This window comes from Spermophilus citellus (assembly GCF_964194105.1).
Source record: "Spermophilus citellus genome assembly, chromosome: X".
Taxonomy (NCBI): Eukaryota; Metazoa; Chordata; class Mammalia; order Rodentia; family Sciuridae; genus Spermophilus; species Spermophilus citellus.
In genome coordinates, this window is record NC_138190.1 from 71,933,232 (window position 1) to 71,945,938 (window position 12,707).

General features: G+C 56.1%; 1 protein-coding gene across 1 annotated transcript; it reads right to left on the reverse strand.

Moving 5' to 3' along the window:
- Window positions 1-613: 613 nt before the first annotated feature.
- On the reverse strand, window positions 614-12,334 carry EFNB1 (ephrin B1). Its single transcript, XM_081277281.1, has 5 exons — window positions 11,430-12,334; window positions 2,673-2,950; window positions 1,816-1,908; window positions 1,511-1,636; window positions 614-1,290 (listed from the first exon to the last, which is right to left on the reverse strand). The coding sequence occupies exons 1-5, from the start codon at window positions 11,555-11,557 to the stop codon at window positions 878-880; spliced, it is 1,038 nt and encodes a 345-aa protein (XP_081133407.1). The 5' UTR covers window positions 11,558-12,334; the 3' UTR covers window positions 614-877.
- Between the last annotated feature and the right edge of the window lie 373 nt (window positions 12,335-12,707).

A 12,707-nucleotide genomic window follows, 5' to 3' on the forward strand; every position in this document is an offset into this window, starting at 1 on the left:
GGGCACCTTACCTCCCTCCACCCCCCATGAGGTCATCTGCCTGCAGCAGCTCTCCTGTTCCCCAGGCAACAGCCAATTAAGACATTAATTACCGTGAGAGTGAGGGAGGCAGGAGATGCCCAAGAATCCCACAAGGAAGGGATTTTTTTTTTTTTTTTTTTTGGTGGAAGGGTGGCAGCCACTACCCCATTGCCAGGATCAGCTTTGTAGAAGGAGGGTCAGGAGGGGAGGGCGGGACACCTTGCACAATGGCACTCTCCTCTTCCCTCGTGGGCAGGAACGGCCCTGGCCTTCCCTCCCCCCACCCCCCCTGAAATACCAAGGAGCCTATAAAAGAAATGCCGTCCTGTGCTTCCTGGCTGGCCACGTTCTGCCCCAGGCCCTCTTATACTGGGTCAGGCCAGGCTCAGAGAGCCTGGGGAGGGGCTGCCTTGTACATTTTTCCATTTTTCTTCAAAAAAACAGATGAAAATGAGTTGACAGCTAAAAAAATGAACACAAAAGCATTATAAACAGTGATGATAGTGGACGAGCAGTCCTAGGAAAGGGGAAAGGGGGCAAGGGAGGGGGCAGGGCCAGGGGGCCGTCTCCCTGCTTGCTGTCCATCAGCGTCCAACCCTGCCCTCCAAGAAAGGGCGCCCCCACAGAGCCCAGAGGCCTGGCCAGAGGGGGAAGGCACAAGAGCATGGGGGTTGGGGGCACAAACACCCCCCTCCGAAGCCCAGGGGGCAGGGAAAATGGGGGATTATAAAAGCCAAGAAACTACAAAACTAAATACAAAGGTGGGCACAGCTGGCAAGGGGAGGGGCATGGGGGAGAAAGGAGAGGTCCAGTCCAGGCCGTCTGTCCCTCGGGGGCCCGAGGCCACGCTGGGCACTTAGACCTTGTAGTAGATGTTCGCTGGGCTCTGGGGTGGCATCTCCTGGACGATGTAGACCGGATGCCCATAGTCCCCACTCACCTTCTCATAGTGGGGGCAGTAGTTGTTCTCTGTAGTCCGTAAGGGGATGATGATGTCGCTGGGCTCAGTGCCCGCTGTGCCACTACCCCCCTTAGGACTGGCCAGGGTACTAAGCGAGAGGGCAGCCGCCCGCTGCTGTGTGTGTTTGCGGTGCCGCTTGCGTAGCTTTAGTAGTAGGACCGTCAGGAAGATGATGATGAGCAGGAAAATGACGCAGCCAGCACCCACGGCTGCAAACAGTGCCACCTTGGAATTGAAGAAGCTGTCGGGGTCCCCACCGCTGCCCCCGCTTGCACCTGGGCCACTCTTCTCTTCCTGGTTCACAGTCTCTGAGGAAGGGGCAAGGAAGGAGGAATGGTTAGTCAGGGGAAGATGGTGCCGTTGACACTGATGGCTGTAAATAGTGCTGCCTGGGAGTCAGAAGAAGCCATCATAGGGCACCCACTGCCATCCACATTTGCTACAGACATGTGGCAGTTTTCAGGGTGGGCCCAGATTAGGTTTCTTCTGAGACGGGGCCTGAGAGGGCACTGGAGCATATACACTCACCGTGCTTGCCATCAGAGTCACCCTGGGAGCCCCGACCAGGGGCCTGTGTGGCTGTCTTGACAGTGTTGTCTGCCTCCTTGCTGGGCCGGCTAGTAGTCAGCTGCTCAGGTGTCACAGCATTGGGATCTGAGGGCAGGGATAGGACAGATGAGAGGGAGGGGTCCTGCCAGCATAGATGCCCTTGGTCATCTAAATGTGGGACCTTAGCTACTTTAACCCGGTCCTCCTCCCCCACTCCCAACACCCCAGCCAGCCAGGAATATGCATTCCAAAGGCTTAACTGGACCCTCACATTGGCCACTCACCTTGCCCAACCTTCATGACAATCTTCATAGTACGTGTACGGCATACACCTCCCTCACGGTTCTCCAGTCCCTCCAAGCTCCCATTGGATGTTGCTGTGGGAAAGCCAGAGAAGTCAGAGAAGTCAGGAAGAAGGGAATGTCTGCCTGCATTACCCAGAAACCTCAAAGCTGCCTCAGCCAACAGAGATGGAACTGGGAGTAGGGAGTGGCAAGCAGCTTGTAAACCTTTCTACGTCCCTCCCTCCCGCGAGGAACACTGTAATCCAGCCCAGCCAGGCTAAGAATGAGTCCTTCCCCAAGAGGCAGTGCTCCTCTCCCATGCCCAGGCCTTGGTCCCTCTTTTTTCAGGGACAACATTAAGAGATGCCTTCCCACTAAGAGATATTGCTCAGAGGCAAAGCAATTAGACCTGGCATCACGAGAGAGGCTTCTACGTGGACTGGAAGAAATTCAAGATCAGAAGAACCAGATTGGAGTCCCAAACCTATATCTAACTCCCCATGTGACCGAAGGTCCCTTGGTGGCCTCAGTTACCTGATAAGAAAAAGGCAGAAGTTGCTTGGTCCCAAAGGGCTCTGCCAACTCTGCCATTCCCAAGATTAGATCTTAGGTGGACAAGAAAAGGAGAGAGAAAGCAACAGGAATCGGAGGCCTCTCCCACCCAACCTTTGGTGCCAAGGCAAGCTGGCGGCCGGCCACACAGGGAATGCTGGGGCCAGAATTCCAAGGCCAGGCTGGGAGGGGAGCACGCCTGTCTTCAAAGGGTAGGACCTGAACTGTGTGTGGTTTCATTGCACCACTTAGAAGCTTCCACTGGGGCAGGAGGGAAGAGAGCCACACAATGCGGGAGGACTCACAGGTAATGTAGTAATCATGGTGCTTTTTGAACTCCAGGCCCATGTAGTTTGGGCTGAACTCCTGGAACTTGATGGTAAAGCGGATTTCCTGTTCCGGTCTATTGCAGGTGACCAGCACATTGGGGTCCAGCACAGTGCTGCAGGCAGCCGCCTGCTCTGGCCGCACCAGGTACAGCTTGTAGTACTCGTAGGGCCGCCCTGCTTCTGCTCGGGGGCAGATGATGTCCAGCTTATCTCCAATCTTTGGGTAGATCACCAAGCCTTTCCCACTGAGGAACCTGCCCAGAAAGGAGGAGGTGGTCAGCTTCAGGGTCGTAGGGGCCCAGACCAGCCCAAAATGAAGGGAACTGGCAATGAGGGCCCGGCTGGGCCTTCTGGGTGGGGATATCGAGAGTAGGCTTTCTGCCCTTCCCCCATCCTCAGGGTGGGGGTGGGGAGAGAGAACCACACTGCTAGCAGGGTGTGGAAGGGGTGGCCCATGGGCAAGGCTGCCAGGCTTTGAGTGCTTGGCAGGGTGGGGCACTGCCTGGCTGGGGGAGCCCTTTGTCCTAATGTGGCATTTCCGCAGGGGGCTGACGTGGCCAAATGGGCTACGTACCAAGGTGTCAGGCCCAGGCTGTCTGGAGGTGGCAACCTTGTCCCCCCGCCTCCCTAACACATTCACATTCCTTCATGGTCACTGCTATCTTCTCTCCTCTCTCCTACACACACACACACACACACACACACACACACACACACACAGAGCAAGCCCACACATGCCTTCATTCCCACCCCCGCAGCTCCCAGCCCAAAGCTGGGGGAGCTCAACCTGTCTGGGACCCATGCCTTTTCCCCCATCTTTATTAATCTTGGGTGTGATGAGGAGATAGGAATAGGCATTGCCTTGAGCCAACGGATGATGGTCACAGTATCTGGCCAGGTGCAACTCCATGAATGTCCTACTGGTGACCCACCCCACTCCCATAATAAAAGAATCTGAATCCACAAATAGCCAGTTTCACTCCTAAGAAGAACAGAGGGAGGGGGAGAAGGGGCCCGACCCAGAGACATCAAATCACATAAGACAGGGCCCCAGGAACCCCATTCATCTGTGTTTTGACCCCTCACCTCCACACTGCTCCCATTCCACATCCTGACAGTAGACAGACAGATGTCTTTTGAGCCAGGGTTCATGCTGTAATCTAGGAGGTCAGGCACCAGAGTATAACAGGGAAGGGTGGCTGTCTAGGGCCACTTATGAGTTCGACTCTGTCTTTGCCTAAGCACAGTAAGAAGGCAGAGCTCCCCATTTCTGAGCCTAGGCAGGTGAGAGCTGAGAGTGCAACAGTAGCATGTAGAAAAAAGAACAGACTTGGGAATGATATTGCAATGCTAGGCCCTGACTAGAACAGTGGCCTTGGATGAGCTGCCTGATCTCTCTGAGCTTCAGTTTCCTCACGTGTAAACTGGGGGTGGTAGGAGCCCCTATCTCCCAGGGTTGTAGTGGAGACAAGAGGCAGCACCTGGAGAACACCCTGCACATAGTAGGCACTCAGCAGTTCCAAATCCTTCTTAGCAATAATCTGCCAACAGGCAGAGATCAGGCACTAACACTAAGTAACCCTGAGCCTAGTCTTGTTTCTTAGACTGGAAATAGGAAGAGAAGAAACAGCCCCACTGTCAAGGACTTTATTGTTTGGTTTGGCCCAGAAAAGGCCCACACTCTAGCTAGTGAAAGATAACCCTAGGCTAGCTGTAGGTTACTTGTGAGGATGGTGTTTCAAGCAGCAAGGGCTAAATAGAGGCAGTCGAGGGAACAAAAAAAAGATGGCTCAGAGATGGTCAGAGACGGTTCCATAGAAAGGGCAGGATGAAGGTGGATCCTGTGTGAAGAATAAGAATCCAACATGCAGCAAGAGTGGACAGCAGTGGATGGGACAGGGGAAAGATGAAAGAGGTGGAAATGATCAGCTAGGGCCAGACTGAAAGGCCTCAAGGGCCAGGACAAGTAGGGTAGGTTTCATTCCCCTGGTGACAAAAACCCTCTAACAGGGTAGTGGAGGGCTTAAGGTAGTGCTTAAAAAGGAGAAGGAGACAGACATGTTGCCCAGCTGTGTTGGCCAAGGGCACCAGTTCACGTGCTCCTATGATCATCTGGGAAGAGAGTGGTTCCATTTTCTGAAGGCTCATGACACACAGTGGGAACAAACAATGAGGGACTACTGGGAGATCTGAGCAAATGCCTTCACATTGCCAAACCCTGTGTCCTCATCCACAGGAGGGAACTCATCAAGTGGATGGAGTAGATGAAGAAAAGCAGCCCTCCTTCCTTGCCACATGATGCTCCACCAAGCTGGGAGCTGCCATCTTGATGCTTAGGAGGGTAAATGCCAGAAAGGAAGTAGGCATGGGATGGAGGCCCAAATGAACATTTGAGAGGAAATGCCCCTCTCCATGTACCATGCAAAGCCCACAAGTTTCACTGAAGTTTTTATAGTTCCCAAGGCATTTGTCACTTTCCAGTGCCCACACTGGTTCTATCCAGATGGCAGGAACAGACAATTTCTAAACATCTTAGAGCCCAAAGAAACATTAGAGACTTCCAGAGATCAGATGAAATGTTCCCACTGAGGAGAGAGGTGTTCAAAGTCAACTAGAGGGGCCAGAAGCCAACCAGGATGATAATCCCTAGAGGTCTAAGAGAACCTAAAACATTGGTTGTACCTCAAAAAGTCACAGCAGGTACTGGAAAGAGAAACAGGCCAATCTTTCTTTTTTTCCTTCTTTCTTTCCTTCCTTTTCTTTTTATTTTTGTGGTGCTGGGAATTGAACTCAGGGCTTTGGGCATGCGAGGCAAGCACCCTACCAACTGAACTATATCCCCAGGCCCCAATTTGCCTTTCTAACCACTTGGCCCTGGCTTACTCACCTAGGAGAATTGTTTGTCCTGATGCAGTCTGCCATTGCCACCCAGGCTCCAGAAGCCCCAGATGGAACAATTCTACTCAGTGTTCTACCTTGAACCCAAGGACATCGAGGAAACAGAAGTCTACAAGGTAGGGATGTGGGGGGGGGGCACTATTGCTCCCAATACCCCTCAGTCTTGCCAACCTCAGTGAACAAACTTCATAAATATTCATTAGTTCATTTGCATAGAGGCTGGCAGAGGGAAACTCACCTTTCCCTAAATTGTGGAAAGGCAGGGGAGTCTGATGAGACCTGATGTCCCAGACCCTAATCGCTCACATCGCTTAGCATCTCCCCCTGCCCCAGCACTGGGCAAACTTCATCTTGGCCTGTGAGAAGCCCAAGAAAGTGCGAGGGAGCACCAAGAGTAGACATTGAGAGTAAAGTCCTAAGCCAGGAGCAATGTTAATGACACTTTATAGGGAGACCCTCTATGTCTCTCCTTTTTCTTACCAGGTTAGGAGTAGGAGAGGAGAAGGAAAACATGTCTCTAAGTTAAACTCTTTATCCTCCACACCTTTCAAGAACTATTAACGCCCCCCCCCCATTATTGAGCCAAGCTTTCCTGCCTGGGGCCACCCCCAGACAAAGCCCTTTTCTGGAAAATAAGGGGATTGACATGGCCCAGCAGGAAGCCTGAAGCAGGTCGCCATGGTAACCCCTGAAGCCTTTGCTCCCTAGCCTCTGATAGCCTGAGGACCCCAGGGAGCCACCCCAGGGTGTAAAAGGACTTGGGGGAGGCAGCCAGGACTATTCTGGCTCCTGTCTTATGGTTGGCCCCTTCCCATCTAGGGTAGCCCAAATCCCTCCCTCAGCCATTCTACTGAGCTTACAGGTAGTATCATGATTGCTCAAAAGAAGCCTGGTATATGAAAAGCCTAGAGGATCTGGGGACAGCAACCTTCAAGGCCCTGGACTGGTCAGAAACCAATGTCTCCCTGCCCTCCCCTCATGTATCTTCTGTCTGGAAGAGGCCTTCTCCACCCTTTTGCAGATGATCTCTAGGGGGAGATCTTGCAGCAGGGACAGAAAGCTGCCTGGATACCACTGGGTCTAAACTCCCTTGCCTCCCTCCCTTCCCTCAGGCTCCAGCGACTCAGGGTCATCTGAGAATGGCGAAGGTGGAGTCTGATGGAAGACCATGCAAATGCAAGCTCAGAAGAAGATCTGAGCCACATACAGCCTTGATTTGGTGACCCTACCACTACTGTGCCTGTTCCCCTAGGGTGGCAAGACCAGTGGAGGACGGACCCCAAGCCAGAGCTCAAGTCTGCTCTCATCTCAGCTAGGGTGGGGAGCCCCCAAATTAAAGGCTCCTCTTTCACTCCCCCAACTCCACCCAGCCCCCGAGGCAGCAGGAGCAGGCCTGGCGTGTCCCAGCAGTGCCCGCCCAGGCGTGGGTGGGCAGGAACAGCAGCTGGGTCCTGGCACATACACAGCTCTGTCGGAGGCAGGGAAGCCAGGAGAGTCCCAGAGGAAGCCACCCTCACCACCTACATGAACTATGGCCACCCCTCTGCCCAAGCTGGCCAAAACTAGTGTCCACTGGGGAAGGCTTAACACCACCTCCAGGTTGTTTGCTCTCCATGGTGTCCCTGAGAGGAAGACAGATTCCTGGCCCAGAGCTACTCAGAGCTCATGGGGGAGTGCCACACTACTAGCTGGCTTCCTGGGATTCAGGTGGCCCCAGCAGGCTGCCCTGGGAGGTAGACTAGGGAGTTAAATGAGGAAGCTGGAGCACTCCTTATGTTACACAGGGCCTGAGTCACAAGGGCAGATGCATGCCTACCTTTGAGGTGAGAGTGGAAGCCAGGGGCAGCAGGGGGCCAGTACCTCTGGCAGAGCCCTACCTCAAATTCTTGTTTCCTAGATTCTGGGGCAGCAGGATGATGTGGAAAGAATGGCACACAGCACAGCTCTGCCCCCTTAGACAAGTCACCAACTGATCTCAGACAAGTCACTTCGCTTTGCTGGGCATATGCCCCCTTATTTGGAAAATGGGACCAATACCTACTCCCCGGGGCTGTGGGGAGCATCCGATGAGATTACAGAGGAGACTATGTGGTAAGGAGCAAGGTGCTGCCTGCCTGTTAGATAGCATGCCAACCAGTGTCGTTTTGGAGTAGAAAATGCTCACACCCCTGGCTGCTAGCTCCCAGATGCAACACCACTACAATACACAAGACAAAAATAACGCACCCAGTAGGGGCTTCGAAGGTTCACAGGGCCAAGATTCCAGAATAGGCTGGTGAGCATCCCCCACCTCAGCTCCACTAATAATCACAGGGTGGACCCTCCCCCAAACCTGGAGTTCCCATGGCAACCAGCAGCCTCCTGACTGGCCTGTTCTCCCCACACTCCTAACCCCAGAAAACAGTAGTATCCAGGAGTACCCATTTACCTGAGCTGGGGATGCGACAGAGAGCTCAAAGGAAGAAAAGGAACCCTCAATTCAGCCCTCACCCGCACCTCACAGGCCCTTCTTGCCCTTGCCTGGCTGCCCTGGGTGGGGATAGAGACGCAGAGCAACTGGCAACTTTAATAAACTGCTGGGTTCCCATCACTCTTAGGCCCCCACCTGTGGCCAATCAGCCAGAGTAGAAGAGGTCAGGTCTCTAGCCACCCCGGAAAGGGGCCCCTTGAGCTGGCCTCCCCAGGACTGTGAGCTACAACAGCTGTGAGGGGGCTGGGACCAACACTTTGGCTTGTAGCAGGCAAGCAAGAATTGGGGTCTGCAGCTGCCCCCACCCATGCTGGAGTCAAGGGTCCCACATGTCAAGCTGAACCCCCACCCCCACATAGGGAAGGTTTGTAATGTGATCTCAGGCACATTCCCCCCTCCCTGGAAGTGGGGGAACCTGAGTGGGGGGCAGGAAGGGGTCAGAATAGAACTGAGAGACTGAACTGCAGCAGCTGGACTTGGCTGAGGACTCAAGTGTGAGGCCTGCCGGCTGCCCCAAGGTCTCCGGGGGAAGAGGCTGGGGGAGGGGGCCGCTCTGGGACCATTTAGATCACAGCCCCCGACTCAGGCGTGTAGACACACACTCTGATTTCTACCAAACTCGAGAAGGACCAAACCCATCTCCCCACTCAGTACTCTTGGGGCAAATCTGACAGGAGGGGCCCAGGAGGTAGTAGCTCTTGCCACCCAGGGACTGCCACCCCCCCCAAGTCTCCAGCACCAATTTGGGACAGAAGCTGGGAGTCTCGAGCCAGCCCATCCAGCTCCCCTTTTCAGTTCAGGCTGGGGCTGTGTGCGCCCTGGAACCTGAAAGCAGACCCCCAGCCCCATCACTTCTTTATTTTGATTTTTTTCCCAATGAGGAAGCAATTAAGCAGGGTTTATAGGCACTGGGAGATTTTTTTGTTGAGGGGTGGGGGGTGCCAGCTCCTGACAGGGCTTAGGAGAAAGACCAAAAGCCAGGAGAGGAAGAGAGGAGGGAAGAGAGAAAATGAGCCTGCGAGGGAGAGCACGGGCATGTGCGAGAAACAAAAGGACTTGAGAAAAAGAGGCAGAGAGTGACTAAGAGTGAGAGGGAGTGTGAGAAAGAGGGAGAGCAGGCGAGCCTAGCTGGAGAGGGGAGGTGAGCACTGCTCACGGAGGGTGTGAGAGGACGACCGACACGGGCCAGGGAGGGAGAACTCAGGCAGGAGGTACAGAGGGAGAGACAGAGAGAGACTGTTTATTTGAAAGGCTGTGGCAGCCTGCGGGTTGGGCGCGGTGGCAGAAGCAGCCCCCAGAGCTTGAGTGGAGCCCAGGGCAGTGCCTCCCTCCTGTGCTCCTGCCCCCCCCCCACCCCGAGCCAACACACGCAGACGGCGGCTGCATTCCAGACCCCTGAGCGTACATGGAACTCTGGGGGGGGGGGCGCACTGGGATCAGTCCCCGACCATTCCCAGGATCTGCTCAATTACAGGATGGAATTCGGGCAGGTTCTACTGAGTCCGCTACCACCCCCCCATCCCCACCCCAAACCTGTGAACCCGTCCAGAGCACTAAAGGCTCAGAACACAAAAAACGGGGAAGCTCCAGGAGAGATCTTGTTTCTTCCAGCACCCCCAACTCTGCAGGAGGGCTCCTTTCCAGCTGTGGAGCTGCATGCTATCTCTGGTTAGAGACCCGAGAGAGCAATTAGGTCACTCCCATGAGCCCCTAGGATGGGCTACCCCAGGCAGATTTCAACTCTCCAGGCTCCAGAGAGCATTTCCAGCTTCCATCCTTACAGGGGGTAACTGGGCACTTCATACAACCTTTTCCCCTGGGCTCTGCAATCCAGGGTCCCCAGACCACTTTGAGCCTCTGCGGTTAGAAGAGCACTGCACTCCATTTGGTTTCTAGGTAGGGAGAAATTCTTGCCAGTCTCTTTCCTTGTACCAAAGCAGAATTGTCCACCCTGACCCTAGTTTAGCCATCCCACTGACCAGTAGTAAGAAGCCTATCTTAACCCAAGAAGAGAACTAAAGAAGCCACTTTCTCCCACTCCAGGGCTGAGAAATGCTCGGCCCCTGGAAACCAAGAGGCCACGGCAGACAGGGGCCTGGGAAGTTAGCTGGGAGCCCGCAATAGTGGACAGTGAAAATTCCAGATACAGGGGTTGGAGAGGAGGGATGGGGCAGGTCAAAGCCCCCAGTTTTCCCTTGTGTGGGGTTGTCCACACACTGCCAGGACCTCCAGAAAACTGGAGAGTGATTTTGACCCCAGGTTCCAAAGAAAGTCCTGCAAGCCAAAAGAGAAAAAGGTCCAGAGGTCACCACAACAGCCCCAGCGACTCCCCACTAACAGCGCAGAAACCACTGAGCCACCGCCCTGAAAGGTGTGTGTGTGTGTGTGTGTGTGTGTGTGTGTGTGTGTGTGTTGTTTGGAGGTGAGAGAGAGTTGTGGAGGGAAGCAGAAGAAAGAAAAGAAAGGATCTCCTTTATATCCCCCCCAATCCCTTAAAAAAAAGCTAAACGCAGCTCCCCAATTTCGGGGACACAGAGTAGGGGACCAAAGGAACCTGCCTGGGCAGGAATCGCTCGTTCCCCACCCACCTCCCTCGCCCACTCGGCCGCCACTCTTCGCCCCGGCGGGCCCTCGAAGAAGCTCTGCTGCCGGCTCCATTGGACCCCCGACGGGCGCTGGATCGACCCCCCCCCCCAACAAACAACCCCTCTCCCACTCCGCCCCTCTCCACCCGCCGCCTTTGTGAGCCTGGGAGCGGCGCCCGCCTTTCTACCGCCCCGGCAGGGAGGGGGGGGGGGTACAAGAAGAGACGGCAAAGCAAAACGCCAGGGAGGCAAACAGGGAAGAAAGAAATGAAAATGGGAGAAGCTGGAGTGGGGATACAGGCGCTGCTACTCGCCCCAGGCGCCGGGTCCCGCGCCGCGTTACCCCCACAGCTAAACAAATGAGGAACCTGTGTTCTGGCCTCGTCCCCCACCCAGGTCAAGCTTGCCTCCGGAGCGGCTCTCGGAGAAAACCACCACGTTCCCAGGGGCCCTGGAGGGGACTGCGTTCTCTCTCCCACCCAGCTCTCGGGTGCGCTCTTGAGCGCCCGGACTCCCCAGTTCTGCCTGGTGCGATCATCTCCTCTTGAACCGGGACGTGCGGAGGCGAAGGCTGGGAAGCCGAGGGGTCACAAGTACCCCCACCCCACCGCATCCCGCCGCACCCTGCCCCGCCTGCCCGCAAGAAAACACTAGAAAAAGCAGAAGACAAAATGGGGCGCCGCTCCTCCTCCGAACACCTCCTCACACGCACTCGGGGGCGCGCGGCCTCACCCTAGAGTGCCTCCAACCCCCAGGGATGAGAGCAGATAAGTTACTCACTTGGGGTTGAGGGAGCTCCAGGATACGGGCTCCAGGTTCTTGGCCAGCGGCGTGGCGAGCCGGCACAGCGCCAACACGACCATCGCCACAAGCCACTTGCCGAGCCAACGCTGCCCAGGCCGGGCCATCTTCCCGGGGGCAGGCTGCACTTCGGAATCCCCTGGCGTCTCCTCAGCAAAGCTCGCCTCGCTTTCCCGTGCTGCGCTGTGCTTTGAGCCACTCAGGCGCCCATCCTCCGCAGCCGCCGGCCTTGAAGTGCTCCCCTCCCGCCGGCTTCGGTGTAGCTCTTCTCCGCCCGGCCGGCCAGGAGGACTCACTGGGCAGGCGCCCCCAACCCGGGCATGGGCTGCGGCCTCCGAGGACTAGCTCCCCTGGCCTCTCTGCCGCACGAGGCGTGACGGGGGCTCTGCGCCCCCGGGTGATTCCGCCTTGTTCTGCTCGGCTCCCCGAGAGAGTTTGGGACTGTGTGCCCTCTCCCCGACGGGGTCTCCCCGCGGAGGATTCGGAGCCTGCCCCGACGCCTCGACCGTCCTGGGATTGGCGGCCCTGGGAAGAAGTGGGGGTATCCCCACAAAATGAGCTCGGTCCCCAGGCTCCCGAATGGGTCGCCCTGACACGGGCTCCGTTCCTCCGGGCCACACTGGGACTCCGGGCTGCGCGCCCCCCGACAGCTTCCACTTCAGCGCGGGCCCCGCTCAGTGTACTTAAAAGAGCGGGGAGACGCTGCCGAGCGAGCAAGTCCCATCAGTTTGCGCCTTTGAAGCCTCAGCCGGGTAGCCCGGCAGCCCCGTCGCCGAGTCCTTGCTCCCCGGCAATTAAGCCCTAGGGTCTGCGGCCGGAGCGAGCCTCACACACCTCCCACTGCTGTCCAGCGCGCATAGACTCCCTCCGCTGCAGCTGAGCTGTCTACTCCCCTGCTCAGGCGAACGCAAGGCCAACCCTGCTCTTTCTAGCCAATAGCAAGCTCCGTGGCGGGGTCCTTGCCTTATGCCACGCCCTCTTAGCAGGAAGGGGGCGGGGTTTCGGGGAGCTCTTAAGGACGCCGCGCTGCCGATGGCACCAATCTGAATGTGCGGCTCATGCGGTTAGGGTTAGGTTCTGCTTAGCTCGGTTCCCAGAGCGCTCTGCCCGTGGGAAGTTGGCGCTTCTCGAGAGCTGCCGGCCTGTTCTCCTCCTTGCACATCCAGTCAAAACCCTGACCCACTGACCTGGGCCAGACAAGCCCTATCCCAAGTACCCCAGGAAACTACAGTACTTCCATCATTTTCTTTACACACA

Coding starts and splice junctions, on each gene's coding strand:
- EFNB1 (XM_081277281.1), bottom strand. CDS start 11,557: ATGGCCCGGCCTGGGCAGCGTTGGCTCGGCAAGTGGCTTGTGGCGATG. Junction 1,909..2,672: donor CCATGATTACTACATTACCT/GTGAGTCCTCCC, acceptor GCTTTCCCACAG/CAACATCCAATGGGAGCTTG. Junction 1,637..1,815: donor TGTCATGAAGGTTGGGCAAG/GTGAGTGGCCAA, acceptor CCCTGCCCTCAG/ATCCCAATGCTGTGACACCT.